This window comes from Megalops cyprinoides, chromosome 21, assembly GCF_013368585.1.
Source record: "Megalops cyprinoides isolate fMegCyp1 chromosome 21, fMegCyp1.pri, whole genome shotgun sequence".
In the NCBI taxonomy this organism is placed as follows: Eukaryota; Metazoa; Chordata; class Actinopteri; order Elopiformes; family Megalopidae; genus Megalops; species Megalops cyprinoides.
In genome coordinates, this window is record NC_050603.1 from 19,719,329 (window position 1) to 19,739,946 (window position 20,618).

The 20,618-nt window shown below is 44.6% G+C and overlaps 1 protein-coding gene across 1 annotated transcript in view; it reads right to left on the reverse strand.

The window, feature by feature from the left end:
* Positions 1-14,005: 14,005 nt before the first annotated feature.
* The window catches only part of znf704 (zinc finger protein 704), a 41,614-nt gene continuing 35,001 nt past the window's right edge, over positions 14,006-20,618 (reverse strand). Inside the window, exons 5-9 of the mRNA XM_036515893.1 lie at positions 17,570-17,670; positions 16,212-16,473; positions 15,406-15,513; positions 14,568-14,665; positions 14,006-14,180 (exon numbers count right to left, since the gene is read on the reverse strand). Of these exons, the coding sequence (XP_036371786.1) occupies positions 14,069-14,180; positions 14,568-14,665; positions 15,406-15,513; positions 16,212-16,473; positions 17,570-17,670 (681 nt within the window). The 3' untranslated portion in view covers positions 14,006-14,068. The remainder of the gene's footprint in view (positions 14,181-14,567; positions 14,666-15,405; positions 15,514-16,211; positions 16,474-17,569; positions 17,671-20,618) is intronic.

The following is a 20,618-nucleotide window of genomic DNA, read 5'->3' on the forward strand; positions in this document are numbered from 1 at the left end:
AGCTGAGAATCACATCTGGGCCACTGCTACTTTCACAGGCAGTGTATCCAAGGCAGCCCATGCCTGGGCAGTGTTCCTGGAGAAGCACTTTCCTGTATGTGCGGGCCAATTTCAGCCACCCCCGAGATCGTGCCATTGCTAGTCAAACTCACCCTGACCAGATCTGTTCAGATCGTGAAAATATAAGATAAGCCCATTCATGTTTAAGCAACACAAGTTGTGTTATGAAAATAATAACTTTAATAACTCATTTACCGTCATAATCAGTTGCCCTACACTCATGAATCTGATCACTCCTTCCTGATATTTGAAGAAGTTCCAGTAGTTTTAAACGGTATATATACATCTACCACAAAGTCAATTTGATGTTGTTTGAAGAGTGATTTTTGTCCCTCAGTGTTCTAATCTGTAGAAAGTATTATAGTTGTTGACATTCACACAAAATAATGTATGTAAGGCTGTCAGTGGCTATACATTGTGTAAAATCCCTTATATGCTGTTGTGGCAATATACACACTCACATCAACAAAATTAGATGCTAGTTGTGGATTACTGCTGACTTCTGGCAGCACTTTGTGAAAACATGAATGAGAGTGTCAGTTCACCTCCAAAGCCTCAGCATTGCTGTGTTACAGCCTTGATTTAACACACTAAAAGTAATCAGTCCACGACAACTCCCGCATTTGGTGACAAGTCGAATTTGCTGAAAATCTCTTGTGAACTGGATGCATTTGAAAGGGGCTGGAGAAGCTGTCCACTTTGAGGAAATGAAGGCAGTTTGCCTTTTGTTCAGTGTGAGAGAGGTTCGTGTGGGCATGTGCGAACGTCCGCATTTTTGTGGCGGTTACATTTATCAGAGAAACCATGTTCTAAATTTTGGGGCGCCACCGTCAGGTTTGTGCTTCTGCAAAAGAATGTTCTCATAGGGAAACCTGCTGGCAAATGTGGAAGTCCTTTCAAGGTCAAAGCTTGCTGCAGGCCCGATCGGCTACAGTGGGTTGTAATTGAAACGCTGATGTTCCTGGTTTAAGCAATGAAAGACTGAGAAAGGGTGAAAAAACATGTTCTGCTCTCAGTACATAGACACACACATGAATGCCACAACGCCAGTGGAGTTCCCACCCAATTTTTCTTATTTGATTTCTCCTGTCACACTCATTTTGGAGGAAATGGAAAATGTATTATTTTTCTCTCAGACCTGTTTTTTTAAGCCACTTCAATCACCTATGGTAGTTACTAGCCAAGTTATGATTTATAAGTCTTCTCTCACTATAGATGTGATGAATTTAGAATAAAACAAAAAAATTGGCTTGAATAGTTTTTGCAAAGAGAGACTGGCAGGGTTTGACATAGTTGGTGGATAGGCCAGTCTCTCATGAACAAGTCTGTTAGGTTTTAGTGTAACTGAGCCAAAACTGCTGGATTGAGGGTGCCAATCAATATATCCCCTGTTCTGCTTATTCACTTCTGTAGTCTATTCATGTAACACAGGTTGATGAAGAGGTACACTTTAAGTATCTTTCATTTGTGCAAAAGCGTTTAGAGAAATATATTTCATAATATATAGCATATAGTGCTGAGATGTGTAATTGCAGTCCTAAATGACAAATACTCAACATTTCTAACATAACTAAAGGAAAATGGAACAGGGTGGTTCCTGTTATAGATAGTTGAGAGATTGTATTTATGTTCCCTATTAGATGATTGATTGTTAATACACTAATCTCCTATGCCAGGTTCTGGCTGGGTCAGTTTTTTTTAAACATTGTGCATTAGGAAGGGTGCCTACATGACTACAATTGACTTTGCTCTTTGTGCTAAGAGATGTAAACATTACAAAGCGTCTGTCACTTTACTAATGCTGTTCGATGATTGGATTTGGGCGTCACATTCCACTTTAGTCAGACTTAGAAATGACATTGTGTGTTATTTTGAAACCGCTGCAAATAACTTCGTAAACAGCCATGGTGTTTCCAAATTGATTCGGTTCTTCTATGGGGTGGAAGTAGCCACGTCGATTTAGGCTTTCGTCGGCTGGTGTAGCAACTCCGTGGCGAGTTATTTTCAGGTGGATTTACAGTTGCTCCGGCGTTGTTTGCACATCTTTGTTCATGTGCTTGTGATCCTGTACCGTGTGTTCGCGCAATCTACAGCTGCCAGCCCTGTCCGCTTCGCGTGTTTCTGTCCGTTGCTTAGAAATATTCTTTTGAAATGCCTTTCACACGCACTCCTCCACACAATAGGCTAGCACTCGTGTAACTCACAAGATATACTTAGCGTATCATAACTAAGGAGGAAAAAACTAAATGCAACTGTTCTATTCGGGGCAGAGGTTACATCTTCTCCAGAAAAAAATGCTTTGTCAATATTTTATCAGTAGAATTTGTAGTAGGTATTTATCTAGTTAGGTTGGTTTAATTAGGCCGTATATTGTGGGAGTTCAAGCTTTAGCTAACAAATGCAAATTGGCTTTGCAGTGCTGTCGCGCTGTGACATTAGTTTTTCCTCTTAAAACACCAAGAGAGCAGGTAACATTGACGGAGTTTCAATGTTAGCTTGTTTTTCTGCACGAATAAAGCCAGTGTGTCTCACGTGGAAGTACACGCCATGTGTTACGATAATGTCGACCAAAATGTAGATTAGTAAAGACATGCTACTGCAAATAAGGCCAAAATCAATTGTATGACAGCCGTGTTTTGCCACTACTCTGGCGCTCTCCGTGCGTTATACAGTGCTCTGAATGCCATTGTTTGCCCACGACCACCAGTAATGGTGGGCGGGGTCACTTGTTTGTCACCTTGCAAACACATGATCGATTGTAAAATCTACTTTTTAGACTTTGAATGTCTCTTGTTGGCTTTTTACAGACTATCCGTTTGAATTAAAAGTATTTTTTACTAAGTTTGCTGTAAAACCCTTAGGCTGCATCCAAGAGGGTAACAATGCATTGCCAGCACAATCTCGTTTTACTTGTTTGTGTGTCCGATGCTAAATAAAGCACACTGAAAGCACAAAACACGGTCTCTCTGCCCATTTCTTTTTTTAAATTGTATGCATTCGCTCACAATGCACAAGCTCTAGGGAATTTTCTGGCCGAGACTTTAGTATGCAATGCCATACAAGGGCACAAGAGGGCAACAGTCAACAATAGCCGCGGCTCTTAAGATGACGGAATTCATTTTACAGCCGATTTGCCGTCATGATATGTCTCATGTATCTCTGTCGCTGTTGTTGATGTTGAACATCCAGAAAATTAGTGACCAAAGAAATGCTATTTAATCTAAGGATGAGCGTGTGGACAAGTTGCTGTTAGAGTATTGCTGTACCAGTGTACCTGTCACTGTGAGTATTTGTAATCACTTGTGGTCCTGGGGGTGCTGACGTTTTTTGTGATTTTACACTTGGAACAAAAAGTGACTCAACCAGGAAGTTACTCACCAATTAAGTCGTTAAGACCTAACTTTGATCTGAACCCTGAAATGTGAGGTCTCTAGCTGAAACAGTGGAGGAGGGCATCTGTACCCAAGATGGATCTGCTATGATGCAACCCAGGATTGTTCTAAGATCCAGAAAAAAACATTTGCTTGGAAATTCCCTGTGCTTATATACCATCTTACTAAAAGTCATGTGACACAGGTACTTATGAATAAAACATGCCTTTATTATTATTGACCTTTGGCTTTAAGTACAACTTCAATGTGTTGTGGAAGCACGTATAACTTTTGGGTGAGTGCTTGTGGTACTGTGCTTCACTCCTCCGTTAAAGCATTAGTAAGCAATCCCTACTGATGAGGGCTACCATGGCCCTGCCCTAATTCTGTGTTACAGTTCAAACCAAAGTTGTTTGATCAGGGCGAAGTCGAAGCTCTGTGCTGGCACTGCAATGCTCCAGTATTATTCTTTTCAAACCACACACACAGTTACACCTGCAGACACACCCATTTTCCTGCAGTCAGATGGGGTTTCCCATAACCTTTGGTAGGATGGTGTATATCAGTATGTACAGTCATTCACTTCGTGTGTGTGCTTGCTATGACTGAATAAACATCTTCCCCACAGTTCATTTTCACATGCTGTCTTTTTCCATACAAGTGAAAATGACAATTAGACACACGTTAAATCAAAATAAAGACTCTTTCAGAGAACAGTTGTGGTGCCGTTTCAGTTACATCCACACACAGGAAGGAAAGAGTACAACTCAGACACCACATAGTAAACAGCTGCCAAAAGGCTTTATTTTCAGTGACTGATCTTCAGGAGCTCATAGTTAACACAGAAAAAGCCTTCGAGAAGTCTTACACAAAAAAAGGAAATGACAACAGCTGCACTTACAAGCACCAGGAGGACAACGTCAGCGTTGTACAACGTCACGGCAGTTTATATATACACACCGCTCTGATAACTAGAACAGCCAGCATATGAAGAGTTAACAGTCACCAGGTTTGATTCTTCCAAGAAAGAACCATTTTTCTTAAAGCATAAAATGACAAGTAGTAATAAAACTTTTACTGGTGCATCAGGAGATAGTGTGTGAGACATCGCACGTGGCGAGTGCGGTCTGTACGTGACGTGTGATGTATTGCAGTTTCGTCTCAATCACAAGGGAAAAGAATGACACCATCAAACACTGTCAACACCGCTTTCTGCTTCTCAGTCCCACTGTTCAAAGGGCAAGACGGAACAGACCGGCCTCCGGGCGTTTGAGTATACGCTGTAGGAAATACATGCATTGAAACAGCCTGGGTTGGTAAATTTGTTTTCAGGGTGGGTGTGGTTAGATTGTCATGATGATGCTGGCAGAAAACCACTTCATTTGTTGACAATGGGGGGCTATAAAGTAGTAATGCAGATGAAAGTGTGCAATAAATATACTCCATTGAAGTCGCCCCCAACCTCTTAAATCACTTAGGGACATTTAAACAGTGTGCTGGTAGCTATGTTTTTACCAGGAAGAAATAGGGGATCTGCCCTGTCCCTTTCCAACTGAATGACAGTGCAGATCCCCTATTTCTTCCTGGTAGGGGAAACCCCCTATTGACTGGAATGAAAATGACCGTTTTTAACTGTTACGACCGCAACAACGACGGACTTCCCCTTTGCTCCTAAACGCTAAATGCCACTGTTCTGGAGCCATCCCATCATGGGCTGAGATAAATTTATTGCCGCATTCAAACATTCTACAGAGAAATGTAGGAACGTCGCTGACTTGTTCCAGAGCACGCAAACGGCTCTGGGAATCGCTTCTGTGGAGAACGATCACTGTTTTCCGTGGCAGGCGTTCAAAAAGGCGGTTTTATGTAAGCTATAGAATGAATCCTACAGCCTATGCCTAATCCATAGGTTTAACGTGCACAAGCCGGCCCACAGCTTTTCAAAGCTTGACATGTCATTAAATATCTGGTTTGTTTTACGCCCTTTTACGAAAAACCCTATATCCCTAGAATAATATGTAGCTAGTTCCTGATGAGGTGTTCCTGCATAGGTAAAAAAGGAAAAAAAGAGATCATATACGCCCTTCATATACACTCCATAGATCCATATACTCTCTGCCAGGCATGCGTCACACAGACAGCAGGATGTCAATCTGCTTCAGCACACAGAAATTGGGTTAAACTGACCAGCGAGCTGCCAAGGCTTACAGCAGCTCCGCGGGCCTGTGGCTGCTTCCCACTGCTCCGCACTAGCATAATGTGAGATGTAAAAGCTGGATTATCTGGTCGCGCGTTGATGCAGCGGTCCCGCAGAACACGATTAGCACCTCGCACCTCTGGCTTTTTCCTACACATCTCTCGCCCAAAAGAGGACGCTGATGCAGCCTGGGAACTTTTGAGGACAAAAGCCTATTTTCTACTCAGAAAGTGGCTTGTCTATTGAGCAGCGCATGTAGCGGTAAGGATTATGATTGACACGCGCTAGCCACACAGATGTGTGTCTGTCAACTGTAATGTTTTACAATGCTTATAAGGGAATTTAAGGTTGTGGAGTGAAAATACCTGCCCCTTTCTTTCTTACCAACCTAATGCTACAGCCCCCTTACCTAAATGTAAAGAACATTATTGTGCATGGAACCTATAAACTTCAGTAACTTTTCTACTGCAACAGAAATGCTGACATCACTTCATTAGCCTGCCAGTTATACCAAAGCATCAGTCCTTGAATGTGTGGTGAATGCAGTCCACAGACTGACAAAGAAGCATAACGCAAAAGCTCAGCCCTGAGGGGGAACTCTGATGAACCTCGAGGACAGAATCGACCTAAGTTGCAGGACAGTGGCCTGCAACCCTGATTCTGGAACGCCACAGCCCTGGAGCCTTTCTAGACACCTCTAAGCAGTAAAAACACAGCACTTTGAGCACACAGTTGTCTGCATTAATTGCTGCATTGCTGCATTAATTATTGATGACTTAATTATCGTGACTTTTTTCAATGATGAAATGAAGAGTTCAGAAATCAAAGTGTGTCTGGTGCTATACAAACAAAGCTGCCCACATAAAATAAATTCTAATGCAAAGGTAAGGAACAAGAGGAACTTGTTAATGATAAGAATGAAATGAACAAAAACCTAATTATAAGAGCTTTGAAGGCGGCTCAGAGCCAGAGGGGTTGACAGTGTTTGAGGAGTGGCCACTCTTTTTAACGCTTGCGATTTCCTGCTCTCCAAGGTTTCCTAGCTACACCATTTTCTAAACTGGAGGTGCACAACTCCCGCGTCCAAGCTGCCTCTGTCCCCTCCTTAACCGATCCTTAAACACCTGACCAAACCGATTTCGCTGATTGGTGGGACTGAATTCGGCCCTCGTCTGAGCCGGAGGTGCGCGGCCAGCGAAACCAGCTGGATTGAGACCCGTTCAGCCGGAGTTGTGCACCCCTGCACAGCTCTGTCAGTTATGGCTTCAAATTCTCATTTTCCACCTCCCTGCCAACGGTCGCCTGTAATGACATCCTGAGTTTTCTTTTTGAACACAGTATACTGTAGTGTAAAGTGAACCCGCCTCCAATGTCTCCTTCAACGCTGTATAATATACTGCCTATGGTGAGGAATGTTTATTAGAGTTGCTTGCCTTCTTACACAGAAAAGACACAAAAAATAGGAAAGCGTCAAAGTTATAAAAATCACCGTGGGTCCCAAGTGCAGGGAGAACGCAGGCAATTGCCCCTTACGTTTGCCACCGGGAGCAAACGGTACTTTCCTTTAATAAAAGCGTGCAGTGAAATAAAAAACACATTTATGCTTCCTGTATTATGTTAGCATAAAGATCCTCGGCCTCTGTGGAGACAGGGCCCGCTGAACCCTTGGCTGCCTGCCCAGAACTGACAGTCCAGTAGGAGAACAGGCTGGCCAATCAGGAGGCATTCACCTCTCGAGGGGAAGCCAATTGGAGAGGTGAGACGCTTCCATCCAAGGCACAGACCCCGGATCAGTTTTAGCTTTTTGCACAAAATGGCCGCAAAGGGCCACAGCTTATAATGGGGTGTTTCTCCTCCTGTTAAATGAGGCAGAAACACAGCGAAAAGTTGGAAGTGCAAATAGGTGGGCCAGCAGCAGAGTTACTGTCCCTATTGGCTTTTGGAGGGCTTTGAGCATGGTGATCATTCTCTTTATTGCCTGCCTTCTGCCTGTTTCATGGACATCACATCACAATATACACATTTATATATTAATTAGGTTCTTGCATGCACATGCAGTATGAAAAATACAGTTCGATCGTAGGATATTAGTAAAAGTGTAAAAATCCAGTGCGACAGTTGTTGAGTTCTTGAGGTTAACACGGTCATTGAAATGAGAGCAGTGAGATAATCCATGGCTGAGACCCCCTCCCCCATGCAGATCTATGAGCTTATCAGAACTGTTCGCGGTCGTGATTGAAAGCTTCAAAGTGTCTTGTGTTCCAAAGGCACAGCCATCCTTTTACTGAATGGAGACTTCCCCTACCAGGCTCCTGAGGCCGCTACTCTGTGTAGCCAACAGGCGAAGGCCAGCAGGGGGCGATGCTTAAACAGTCCATGCCTTCAACTGAGTTACAGTTGCTACCGAGGCCTAAAAATGACACGAAGCATGGAGAGCACACGAGATTATTTCTGAGGGATCAACCGCCCGCGTTCTGTCCGACATGACAAAGTGCGAATCGCCAGAGTGTGCCTACCATGCCCAGTGAAAAAAAAAAAAAAGCCCTGCAATCGCACTCATTGGGCTGTTGTTTGTCTGGAAGTGCGTTAAGCTCCACAGGGGCTGTGCCAGTATTGCTTTTGGACACAGAGAGGAATGGCCGCTCGATGTCAACTTGGAAGTGTACCGTTTCCGTACACGTCACGGATAAGTGTGATTATCAAGGCGTGACTTATGCCTCTGCTGTGGGATTGCGCCTCAAGGTCACGGGGTCAGATGGATGATCTCACTGATTTAACCCTTTGTTTTCCCGAAAACAGGAATTCCTGGTTTTCCACAAGTGAAGCATTTGCCTATGTCTTCCAATAGCATATTTGTATTGGTTTTGTTCTTTTTACATAAGTGCTGTAAGTCTATGAATCTGACTGAATGGGTGATGTGAAATTCTGTAAACCTGAAAAAAAGAGAAAAAAAAGAGAAAGCAACCAACAGTGAAAGAGAACAACAACAGTACAGTAGGTGAACTGAAAACTGATAATGTCGGGGAAAAATACCTCCATCACCTTCGGTTAGTACAAACGACCCAGTGCCGGAACAAAAAGAACATAACGAGCACATCGTTTCGGCGTACGCAGACGATGAACATGGACCCCTAATTCCCCTCGTTTACCGAGAGATAATGCAGAACTCACACATGCCAACACCAGAGACATTCTTTCGATCCTGCGCGTTACGGCACAGCATCATACATCACCAAGGCACAGACTCCTATATTACCCCCGTACATTCCTGACCCCTCCCGTCCTCCAAAGCAGCTACTACAAAACTCCAAACCAGAGCTAGCTGGCGGGAGTGTTGCGGTCTCGCCCTGTCTATCGCCCTGCCCTCCGCGCAAACGCCCCCGCAGAGGGGAAAACCCCTGTTCTAAAACTACTCCCATATGCTCATAATGGAGGCCTGGGAGGCACGTCACGCTTGCACTGTTTATTTTGCTCGTCAGAAACACGTTTGCGCAGCAGAACATACTTTAAAGATGGAAGTCTGGCGGTTCTTTTTGGAGTGGAAATCCAAACGCCAGTATCCAAACAGCTAACCCCTTTATATATTGCCATCAAACAGAAGACAAAAAACAAACTAAAACCCTGCTGTCACTCATTTTATGCGTTCCCCCTTATTTGGTGGACTGCCTGTTCACCTTTGACTCCGCCGCTCACCCTCACCTTCACCGTCTCCCCAACATTTTGGCACAAACCCCCCTCGCTGGTGTGCTGCGGGTTTCAGGGCTAGCTCCAATCTCCCCTCACAGCCTGTTCTGTTCAGCACATTGTTGCCGTGGGTACTGTGAGACCGCCCGCCGGAGTCGCCATTCAGCGGGGTTTAATAGCACACAAAGGCCTCGCCAATTTCAATAGCAGGCGCAGGCGAGGGCTGGCGGAGCCTTCCCACTGGGGCGAAGAGAAGACTCAAACCAGGTTTAGTGCACCACCCAGCTAATCAAGGCCCCACTTTAAACCCCCGCTCTGTGATTTTGCAGAGAGGGATCGGGTGTTCCAGGGCACTGCCACGCACCGTAAAAAAAACAGCAAAGGTGATATCTACAACCTACCCACGCACCCATTCCAAAAAAATTAATCACTGCGCCCTGTTGATCTGTGCCCTCTGAGCCAAAGGGAGGTTCGGGATCAAACCGGACCTTTGTGGTGAAATAACTGCCATGGCACGGCAGTCTGGTTACGAATCGGTCGAATCTCAGTGCTCCGATTGTTCAGTTTTAGTTGGAGCCTTTGAAAGTGCTTTGTTTATTGTCCCCAGGGAAACGCTGGGCTGGTGGTAGAAAAACAAGACGACACCGTCTTGGGACTGAAGATTCCCAAGCTCACATTAACGCCGAGGAGTATTTACACCTTTCTGCTGACAATACATTAACAGGATTTTAAAAAAGATTCTGTTTGACACCGATACTCCATTTACCTATACTCGTCTTAATTACAGTGCGTGCCAAATGAGGGGAATTCAGTATTTTCCCCCTTCATTAAAAACAGATCTAGTTATTGGGGGCCCAAGTCCAATTCCAGGCCAGCACCTTTAAGCACCACTTAGGTCAACTGATTTTTGTCACATGATCTAACCAAGCAGAGTTAAGCATACCAAGTAAATGAACAGAAGAAGATTAAACATGACCTAACACATGTTCAAACAGTAAATTCCATAACTAGTTAACCAGGGCAGGACAACCTTATATTATAAATGTTTCATGTCTAAGCCAATAAGACAATTTGTTGGAAGTTACAGGACCTCAGCAACCAAACCACTCATAGTATGCATTTGAATTTCGGACTACACGGTATGGGATTTACCGTGAACACAGCAAGAAAAAAAATGACAATAATAGCATCTCGAATTGCACTTCCCCCACGGCGGAGAGCCAAATCCCCATTCATCCTTATTTTACGGCGGAGGATAAAGCATAGGTTAGACGACGCGTTACAACTGATCCCATCTACAACGGTCAGAGTCCAGCTGTGGTGTCAACGTTTCGGATCGGACTGTTCGTGCGACCGTATTGACAATCCATGAAAACTCTGCACCGAGATTATTCATAATCAAATTCTTGCCTACGCTTGGCTTCCATTAACTTCCATTAAGAATTAGTGAAGATTAGAAGAACTGTCACGCGTTCGAACTGACACGAGTGTCCTTCGCTTCTTGTTTTTTTTAGACATTGCTTCAATTCGGTCTGGCATTGTACTGCTGGATACTGACCCATCTGATGCAGCATGGAGAGGTTTCTGACGCGGGCTTGACGAATGCTGCACACCTGTTTCCCGTTAGCTAAATTCTATCAAGCGACGACGCAGATAAATTTGTTCCGTTTTAACTTTCCGTGGCTCTCGGCCAGCGGGAGAAATTTTCCCGTTTTTTTCCCCTCGCAAACATTTGAGTGCTTCTTAGCGTGGGTCTTTCATCCGTAAAAAGAAAATGACAATATCTTGACATGACATTTATGTACCATTAAAGCGTTACATTAGGACGTCTCTCATCCGACTGCGCTGTATTAGCTGTATTAAACAAGTATTACTTGTTTAAACAAAACGCACAGACTCTGAGGTGCTCCGTAACAATTCTGTTGTTAACAGTGCCGACTCCAATAAAATTTGTTTGGTTGATGAGCACTTCTTAGCGTTCCACACATTAAAGGCCAAACAAAGTCTAACCAAGACAGCACAACACAGGGTTCTGTCGCTATACTGGGGAGTGAACATCACATCTACAATTCTTTCTGCAGACCATGAAAAGCACAAATAATCCTCAAACAATGTCACAAAAAGCAACCAAATGTGTTGGAGTTGTAGATATAAACATATATTCATACAGATTTTACTTAAAAAAAAACAAGTTCACATAATACAGTGCCAATTTTCAGTTCCTTTACAAGTACAGCTTTGCCTTAAAACATTGCTAAAGGGATAATAAAGGTGAATAATTATATGGCGGTAATAAATCTAACTTTTCCTTTAAATTTACTTTAAAGCATTTTTTTTTTTGCCATAAAAGGTGAACGATATTTTCATATTGCATCCTAAGACAACAGTCACCCACACTGGCTCTGTGGACAATGCCTGCTCTGGCGGAATCAAGTATTTCGCCTTTAGTTTGACTCTGAGAACGTTTCATTTGACATTGAATTCTGAGCTACACATCTTTATAAACTTTATACCGCTAAAAAAGCAAGGAATAAAGACAACGGAGTAAAAAAAGAGTAATAAACAACTTTTGGACCAGAGGAAGCTGCTGTGTAGAGTGCAGAATTTTATAAACTGGTGTTGCCCTGTTCTGTCTGACAGACATTTAGACTTTAGGAAAGACTGCCTCTTTCGAATCAAATCAAATTTCTTTCTTTTTCCCCCCCTCATAAAATTTGGTTCCTCTGTCTAAATTAACCAGGCAACCAGTTCGATCGCACGAGCTGGGAAGGACGAGGTGTACGACAAGGGATACGCTTGGTCCTTGTCACATGAAGAGTACACCGTGACACATGCTGTACAAGGACACGTCTAACAGGCCAATCACCCAGTTCAGTTAAGTGCAGAGTGGTGTTACAATACGACTCGTGGGAAGAAAAATAAACATACCACCGAGGAGCTTCCAGTTTCCCCACAATCCCTCGCTCCATTACGGCTCCCTCTTCGAGCTGAATAAGCTGGGCTCGGTAGATAAAGGAGGCGCCTGTGACAGCGCCCGCTAAGATCTTGCTGCCTCCCACACAGCTTGTGAGGTCAAAGAAAGGTGAGAGAGGGGTTTTCACACTCTCAAATGGCAGATTTTACACGCTCTCACACAGCACACTCCTCACTTTGGGCATTTCTTTCAATGCCACTCGCTGTCAGTCATAATAGTACCGAGAAAGGTATGGCTCCCGTTCTTGTTGAATTCCTTGATGAAATCATTTGAGACTCCTTCAGTCTCTCTGGTGCACACAGTTCAACAGCTACTTAGCTACGCGTTCAGGACCTGCGACATTTTATGTTTCCATTGAATAGGATTAGCTTAGTTTAAAGTCTCCAGTATATAACATATGCAGAATAATAAGGGGTTTTCTGAAAGCAAAGTTCCTCTTAAGAAAAAGCAAATACCAAAAAAAAAAAAACCTTTCTGAGATGAAGTTTACTGATCTCATATATCTTTTGTATCTTGTACCCCAGTCTTCATTGTAAAACTGCAATGGTATGTAGAAGATTGGGGTTAGTGAAGAAGGAATATATTTTATGTATAGAAATATATGCGTTCAGTTGATGGCATGTTTCTTTTTAAAGTTTGTGCAGGAGAAAAAACAAATTGACCACTCAAAATCAACCCTGGTGGGGTGGACCGAGGGGAGGGTCACCCTCTTGTGGCATAAGTGGTCCTTTTTTTTTTTGCGGACGGCCTCACTACTGCCAGAAAGTTCTGTATCTTCATTTTCATCGCATTTCAGTTGTTTGAAATCGCTGCGACAAAAACACACCACTCAACCAAGAAGAGAGAAAGTGAAAAGTAGGTAAAAAAGTAATATTTTGGTTGCGAGTAAATACTTGTGTGATATAAACTTGAGTGCACGGAAATCAGTTTTGTATAAACGTAGCTGCTGGTTTTGCTTTCTGTGAGCTTATCCCTGCAAAACATAAAGTATTTAACACGTGTTTAAAAAAAAATGAAAACCTTCTTTTTGTGTGCGTGAGCAACCGCTAGCTGAAAGTGTGACGGAGACAAGGTGTATTTGCTGGCCGATGTTCTGCTTCTTTCCTGGTCTTTGTTTTTTTTTTTTTGTTTTTTTTTTGCATCGGTGTGTTTCCAGTAGGGGGCGCTCCCCCTCTCTCCCGCTCACTTCAACCCCAACATTGTGTTACATTCCCTGGGGAGTCAGTGGGGTCTTTAGTCTAGGAGAGCCCCCCCCCCCCCCCCAAAAGCAGTCTAGAGGACGGTCAAGGAGCAACACCAGCCAGTGTGGAAAAGAACACCTAGAATGTAAGTCTCCTCTGGAAAACAAAGATTTTCTTGTCTTTTTTTTTAAACATCTCACCAAAGCTTAAAAAAAAAAGGTTCTTTTCTCCATGTAAATGGAAACTGTCGAAGTTTAGCTTCATTGCTGACACCTTCCTCCCTGACGAGCAGTATCCTGTCGCCATAGCTTTAGAAACGAATAAAGAGAGGAGAAACGGAAGATAAAAAGCGGCGATTAGCGGCTCCAGAGCCGGGCGGTGCCCCATGGCCAGAGCTCAGAGTGGGCGGCGGCTCCTGGTCCATAGGTGGGGGCACCTCAGAAAGTCCCACCCCACCCCCAAGGCTAGGTGAGGAGGTGAGGGGTGGGGAGCTGGGGGGGAAGGGGGTAGGGAGGGTGGGGCGGAGGGAGTGGCGGGGAGTGTTGCTGCGCAGCTGATGGAAAGCCCCCTCCCGGTCTCCGCGGTGACGGAGCCGCGGTTTTCAGTCCACGAACCTCTGGCAGGCTTTCTTCCAGCGGCAGGCCGTGCACCACATGTCCCTGTTCTCCATACCGTACACCTTCCGGCACTTCTTCCCTTCCCCGCGGGACTTCCTGCCACGCACGCCACAGGGGGACAAGTGTCACACGCGTTTACCTTCAGAAGGGGCCCAACTGGGTCAGGTCCTGTTCACCAACTGGCTTACTGCCATCTGTTCAGCAGGCGCGTGGTTTACAAATACCAACTGCCTTCCACAGAGAACTTAAAACACATTTCAGACCTCCAAATAATACATTTGTCATATGATCTTATAAGACAACGCTTAGATCACTCTTCAATGTACAACCATAAATATGCTTCTAAACTGCAGTAGTCTGACATCTAAGGCAGAGAGGAGAAACAAGAAGCATATAATCTAAGAGCCTTAGCTTTGCTGTATGAGCTTCTGTGGAACGGCAGATCCACAGAGGTGAAGGGTGAAAATGTGGAAGGAGAGGTACCTGAGGGAGCTGGAGGCTCTGGGGGGTGAAGAGAGCACTGCGATGGACTGTGGGCGCTGCTCCCCAAAGCTCTGGGTGCGGCTATGGGTAGGAGAGGCCTGCGGGTAGCCAAACATAACCCGTATCAGCTAACGCACAGACACATTCAGGCACATTCACACACAGATACATGCAGGAGTACGCATATACTGTGTATATATATATATATACACACATACAGACACAGGCATACACATGGAAGCACACATATGTATGCACACATACAAACACATATATTCACAAACACACACTCAGTCACGCACATATACACAGACACAGGCACATACATGGATATGCACGCAAACACACAGGCACTCAGGTACACACTTTGAAACAGACAGGTGCAGACACACAAACACGCACACACATGCACGCACACGCGCACACACTCACACAGATATACAGGCCATAAATACAGACACATCCATATACATTCAGACATAGACATACAGAAACAATTACTCAGATATACACCAATATAAGCATGCTGTGGATACCTGAGTATGAGCTTGACATAGATATATACCCAGACACACAGATGTATACCCAGATACACAGACATTCACACCCAAACTGTGTGTAATGCTGCAGTAATGCAGACACACACCAACACACACATGCTATGTATATCTGAATATGAGTTTGACATGGAAATACACAAAGGTGCATACACCCAAACACACACAGCAGCTGCTCTGCCTTGCAGGTGGGGTGATGACAGAGATTTTGGTGAAGGTATGTGCGCGCGTGCGCACGTGTGTGTGTGTGCGTGTGCGTGCGTGCGTGTGTGTGTACTCACAGAGTTCCCTGTGAAGGTGACAGGAGGAGACTGCCAGGAGATACTGAAGCTGCTGCAGCTGCTGGGGGTGAAGTTGGTGGAGCTGGGGATGGAGACGGGGGCGGTGGCCTACAGAGGGCAGGAGCACACACACACACACACACACACACACACAGCCCCAGCCAGGCAGAATCACACACACATACACACAGACACACAAACACAGGAGCAATAGTACAATTAGGACTCTGACCCATGGCCTTTGTTTTTATGTCATCAAGGATAGTTTGATATTTATCTGTCAAATGCAAAGGTTTCAGACAAAAAACAAGGACGCACTGGGTCTGCTCCTGCAGTGAGACCATCGCCTTCATTCCATACACCACTGGATGTAGTTGTGAGAAACACAACACCTACATACAGCGCTTAACATGGCCCCATTATCAGGGTGATAAGGTAACTCATGTTACTTTAGAATTAACACAATACTGATGGGTGACCACAAATATTCTATACATTGAGCAGATATTCAGCTCAGTGTGTTTCAGGCTGAACGTTCTATTTTTGAGATTGTTGAAGCTGCAAGTATTTTCATTTCATTATAAACATTCTGGAAGGGTCTAAAACACGCATCCAGCACAGCAACACACACCAAATCAGAATGTTTTATTTCCAGCCGGAACCTCCTAGATGTAGGATGGAAGGAACACAGGAGCTGAATATCTGGTCATAAAGTAGAACATCTGTGGAGAGACATTCATACTCTCACAGGATTGGTTTTGGAACACGGTCTGGTGTTGGAGAGGGGGCATGCGATTGGACGGTACCTGGTAGGCGTGGTCAGTGTGGACGAGGTAGAGAGTGCTTGGGGCAGAGCGGCTGAGGGGGGTGGTGGTGGTGCTCTCGCTCTTGGCGCCGGTGTTGCCGTCGGGGCGTCTCTGGTCGGGGGGTGGCGGCGGCGGGGACAGCACCGAGGGGGACACGGGGGACAAGCTGCTCAGGCCCTCGGCCACCGAGTCGGTGTTCAGCTTGATCTCGGTGTAGTAGAAATCCTCCTCGCCGTCGCTGCACTCCGAATCACAGTTACGCCTGTGGGAGGGGGAGGGGAGCAAAAGAGCAAGATAGAAGAATAAATGAGGTGGTCCTGTCTTTTCATTGGCTGTTCTTGATTCTTTAGAAATATGTACTCTGTGTCGTGTCAATGAGGCATCTGAAATGAACTGAACTGAGCAAAAGATGAGGAAGAGAGAGACCAAAGAAGAGAGGAAGGAGAAAATGGAGCAGTGAAGGGGAGAAAGGGGAGTGAAGGGAGAAAGAGAAAAGAAGCACAGTGAAAGAGAGAGAGGAGAAATGTTGGCAACAAGAGATCTGGGCTAGAGGATTATCACTCTTTTGGGCTGTTTCATCCAGGTGTATACTAATGTGATACAATAAAAAAGTTCACTTCAAGGTTCATGGTCTCAAACATGAACTCCAGTTTACACAATGCATGGCTTGAAGACTGAAAGCAACAGGGTGTTACTGTGTTTCAGCGTAGAGCAAACTGGAACCATACGAGGCAGTAAAAGCACATGAGATCCACATTAGCGCAGATAAATCAAAACTGTGTGCTATGTGTGGCAAGGTGCATTATGGGTATGAAACTGCCTGACTTTATTTGAAGACAATTAAGGAAGGATGTAAGCGCATTAGAAGGACAAACAAATGTCAAATTCTGAAATGCAATGATCTGATTTATATCTAAACACATAAAATATTGGAAAAGAAGATTCATTTTCTGTCACATACTTTAGATTCTCCACATCTCCAAATATTGACAAGACAACAGCGCACTGAAGTGCTGTTTTTCTTGTGATAAATTAGGATGGATGACTAAATTGAAAATCTGATGACTGAGACTAGGTTTATTAGGTGGTCAGTGGCTGGGCCCTGTCCTGGCTCTGTGCACTGCAGAGAAAATGCCGGAGAGGCGATAATCCAGACAAAATTAAATCTTGTGTTTTGACAAAGACAGGGAGCGAGGTGGGCGGAGGTCATCCTTATCTCTCCACCATAGACAGTCCGACAACCTGAGGTCATTAACATGCGGTCAAGTGTGTGTGTGTGTGTGTGTGTGTGTGTGTGCGTGTGTGTATGCGTGTGTGCAGTGTGTATGTGTGTGTGGGTGAGGACAATGGTCTCTTACCCCAGGTGTATGGTCCGAATGTGTCTCTGGATCCCCGCGGCCGTGCTCAGAACCTTCCCACAGTTCTTCCACAGACACTTGAACATCACCTTCATGGAGTTCTGCCACGGACACAGATGACACAATGAGACACCTTGCGCTCCCTCTCTCTCTCTCTCTTCCTCTCTCTCTCTCTCTCTCTCTTTGCCTTCAGCTCCGAAACATCAGGCTCTCCTCACTCACGTGTTGAAAAAATTACGGTCTGACTGGATGACGATGAAAGGACGACACTGGTGTCTTTTAGCAGCACCATTTCCATGTTAATTAGAGCACGTTCCCTAGAGAGAGCTATATCCGAGCTGTCAAGTGTCCACCTGAGAGCCTGACCTGGGAGCCAGAAGGCTACGCTCACAGCTGTCCAATCCGTAATCCTCGTCCTCTTCCAGTGCGCTTTCTGCATGTGTCATTTGCTTTCTAGCCTTGTCCATTATTGCGGTAACTTCATCTCCACACAAAGGTCGTTGTTACAAAACTGAACGACGCTGTCCTCATCCAGCCCGGCGGTGCTGGACGGCAAAACAAGTGTGCCAAATGCAGCGTGAACTCACTGCCTGTGCACGCCTGCTGACCCCGAACTCATCCGATTCTCCTTCCGGCTCCGCGGCGTGGCGAAGCCGAGGTCAGGCGGAGCCTCGACACATGAGCGCTACCGAGGGCGCGGGGGCGGGGTTGGGGGGCTGGGACGGGGGTGTCAGGGAAATGTGTGGTGTTCGTGACATTTATTTGAGGGAAATAACATGATCCCCGCAACCCCCGCTGTCCCCTGGATGCAGTTCCGCCAACGCTTTGTCATGCTAATCTCCTCCTTTTTTCTAGCATGTGTATTGTCATTGTAATATTCCCCGTCTTCCTCTGTGACAAACTACGTAAAGGCGACAACAACCTTGAGCGTTGCTTGCCTTTCGGGCCGTGACGGGAGACAGTGTTCAGAACACTGACATCTGCAATCGGCGTGACAGCCATGTGTGACAGGACATGTGTGGCCTCCATGTCCGCCACAGATTTAGGGACACTTGTTTTCTTCTTACACATTGCTACGAAGCAGGAAAATTTTGCAACAAAAAACTGTTCTGTGAATAGTAACATAACGTAATGGTCTTTCTCATGTGTGTTGCTCAAAGTTAAGGACAGAGCATGTGGCGTTTAGATTTAATAGGCTTTTAAGAGTGAAGCAAGAGAGGTTAAATTGTGCAAGAGAAGCCTATTTATACGTTTGGTTTGCTATCCAGAGGTCAGGAAGGAACTCATTGTGGTTGAATTATATAGAGGCTTCAGTATCACAGGTTCAAGGTAAAAACATGCAGCATTAATCGAGGCATAACAGAGGCATATTCACTCATGGAATTCAACACACTCACTTTTATTGTGGTGTAGTTGTTGATATAGAACACAAGTATCTTTTGTAATGAGTGCAAACAAACTGAAGTCATCCTTCCAATTCTCAGAACGCTGCAATATTTAAATTAAAATGGTTTCCCATAACCAGTAATTCAAATTCACGTTCACGACAGACAAGATCAAAACATTCTCATTTTCCTATCTCCATCCACCAAAGCTCTACTTTTTTTTTGTTTGGGGGGGGGGGGGGGGGGCATTTTAAGATGGCTTCAGACGCTACCTTCTTCTCAAATGAAAATGTACTCATTTGTATAACTTTGCAATGAATTTTCACACCGGCACTGCTACCTTAGAATGGAGCACTGAGGCACAAGATGACATAAACGCCACTGGCTCTCGCCATCTGAACTTTCCAATGTGATCACTGATCCGTCTCAAACACGCCGATACAATGGGATTCCGAAAATCTAGCATTATCAAATTAACTGCGTTTAAATAGCGTAAAAGTCTATTGTGATTAAAATCATTTATGTCAATATGATCTGCGTTATGCTGCGTTTCCCCCTACAGCATTCATATTCAAATTGATCGTGCCGAGCAGATGTTTTACTTCATACATTTTGATCAAAGGACTCAACACCACAACCGAAGGATAAATACTCCGAAATGACAGCGAGTCATTCCCTACATTTCACCCTAAACAAGAGCGCAGTCACCTTTTCTTCGAAATAATTTTGAACTCGCATACTATCTGAACAAGTTTAGTAGGTGCATGAAATCTTACAGTCTGACACTGCCTAATTGCATCAGATGGATTTCACTGCTGCTTTTTAATCACCTTGAGAAATCCTCATTTCTAATTGTAAAATTTAAGGATATTCATAAAATAATAAAACTCAGTTGTCACATCAGATCATGTCAAAATAATTAAGCTGGATGTGAATCGAGCCACAAAAGGTAATTACGGGTAAAAGGCAATTATCTGAGAAACGGCACAGTAGAGGGCTGCAACCTTTTCAAGGCCCTGATGAAAGACAGATTAAACAAACAGACAAATGTGTACGTGGGTGTGCGTCTGTGTGTGTGTGATGTGCCTTACAATGTCAAATAATATTATGTTCATGTTACTTATGACAGCATTCACTGCAACATACTGTAAGCTTCGTGTTAAGAGTTTGTGATATTAGTTTTATAGGCGCCTTACAGCCATGGGGGCGGATCTCGTCCCTTTGTAAACCTCAGCAGATGAAGTACGGCTTTAACAACGCGGAGGGTTCTGCTCGGCTCCTCAATCAAACGACTGTGAGCTCTCATTTGAACTCCGGATGAGAGCGCCTGCCAAATAAGCCGATAATAAATAATAAGCTCCGCTCAGATGGTCTTCGGGCTTGCGGAACACAGGGTCCCCATCCAGGCTGTGTCAATGTGCGGTAAAAGATGAGTGCGCACGCACGCACACGCACACGCTAAATACACAAGCTACTAATGGACACACACAAACACACATACACACACACACGCACACATTCTGATCTGATATGGACACAGTCGTTTTCAAACTGCGATTCTGATTTCCACCATTCTTACCCAAGAAGACCTTTCCTTCGGTGATATAATCTAAGACTAAATAATCAGCTCCATGGTTCTTGGTGGGCACACATTTAACAAGCTG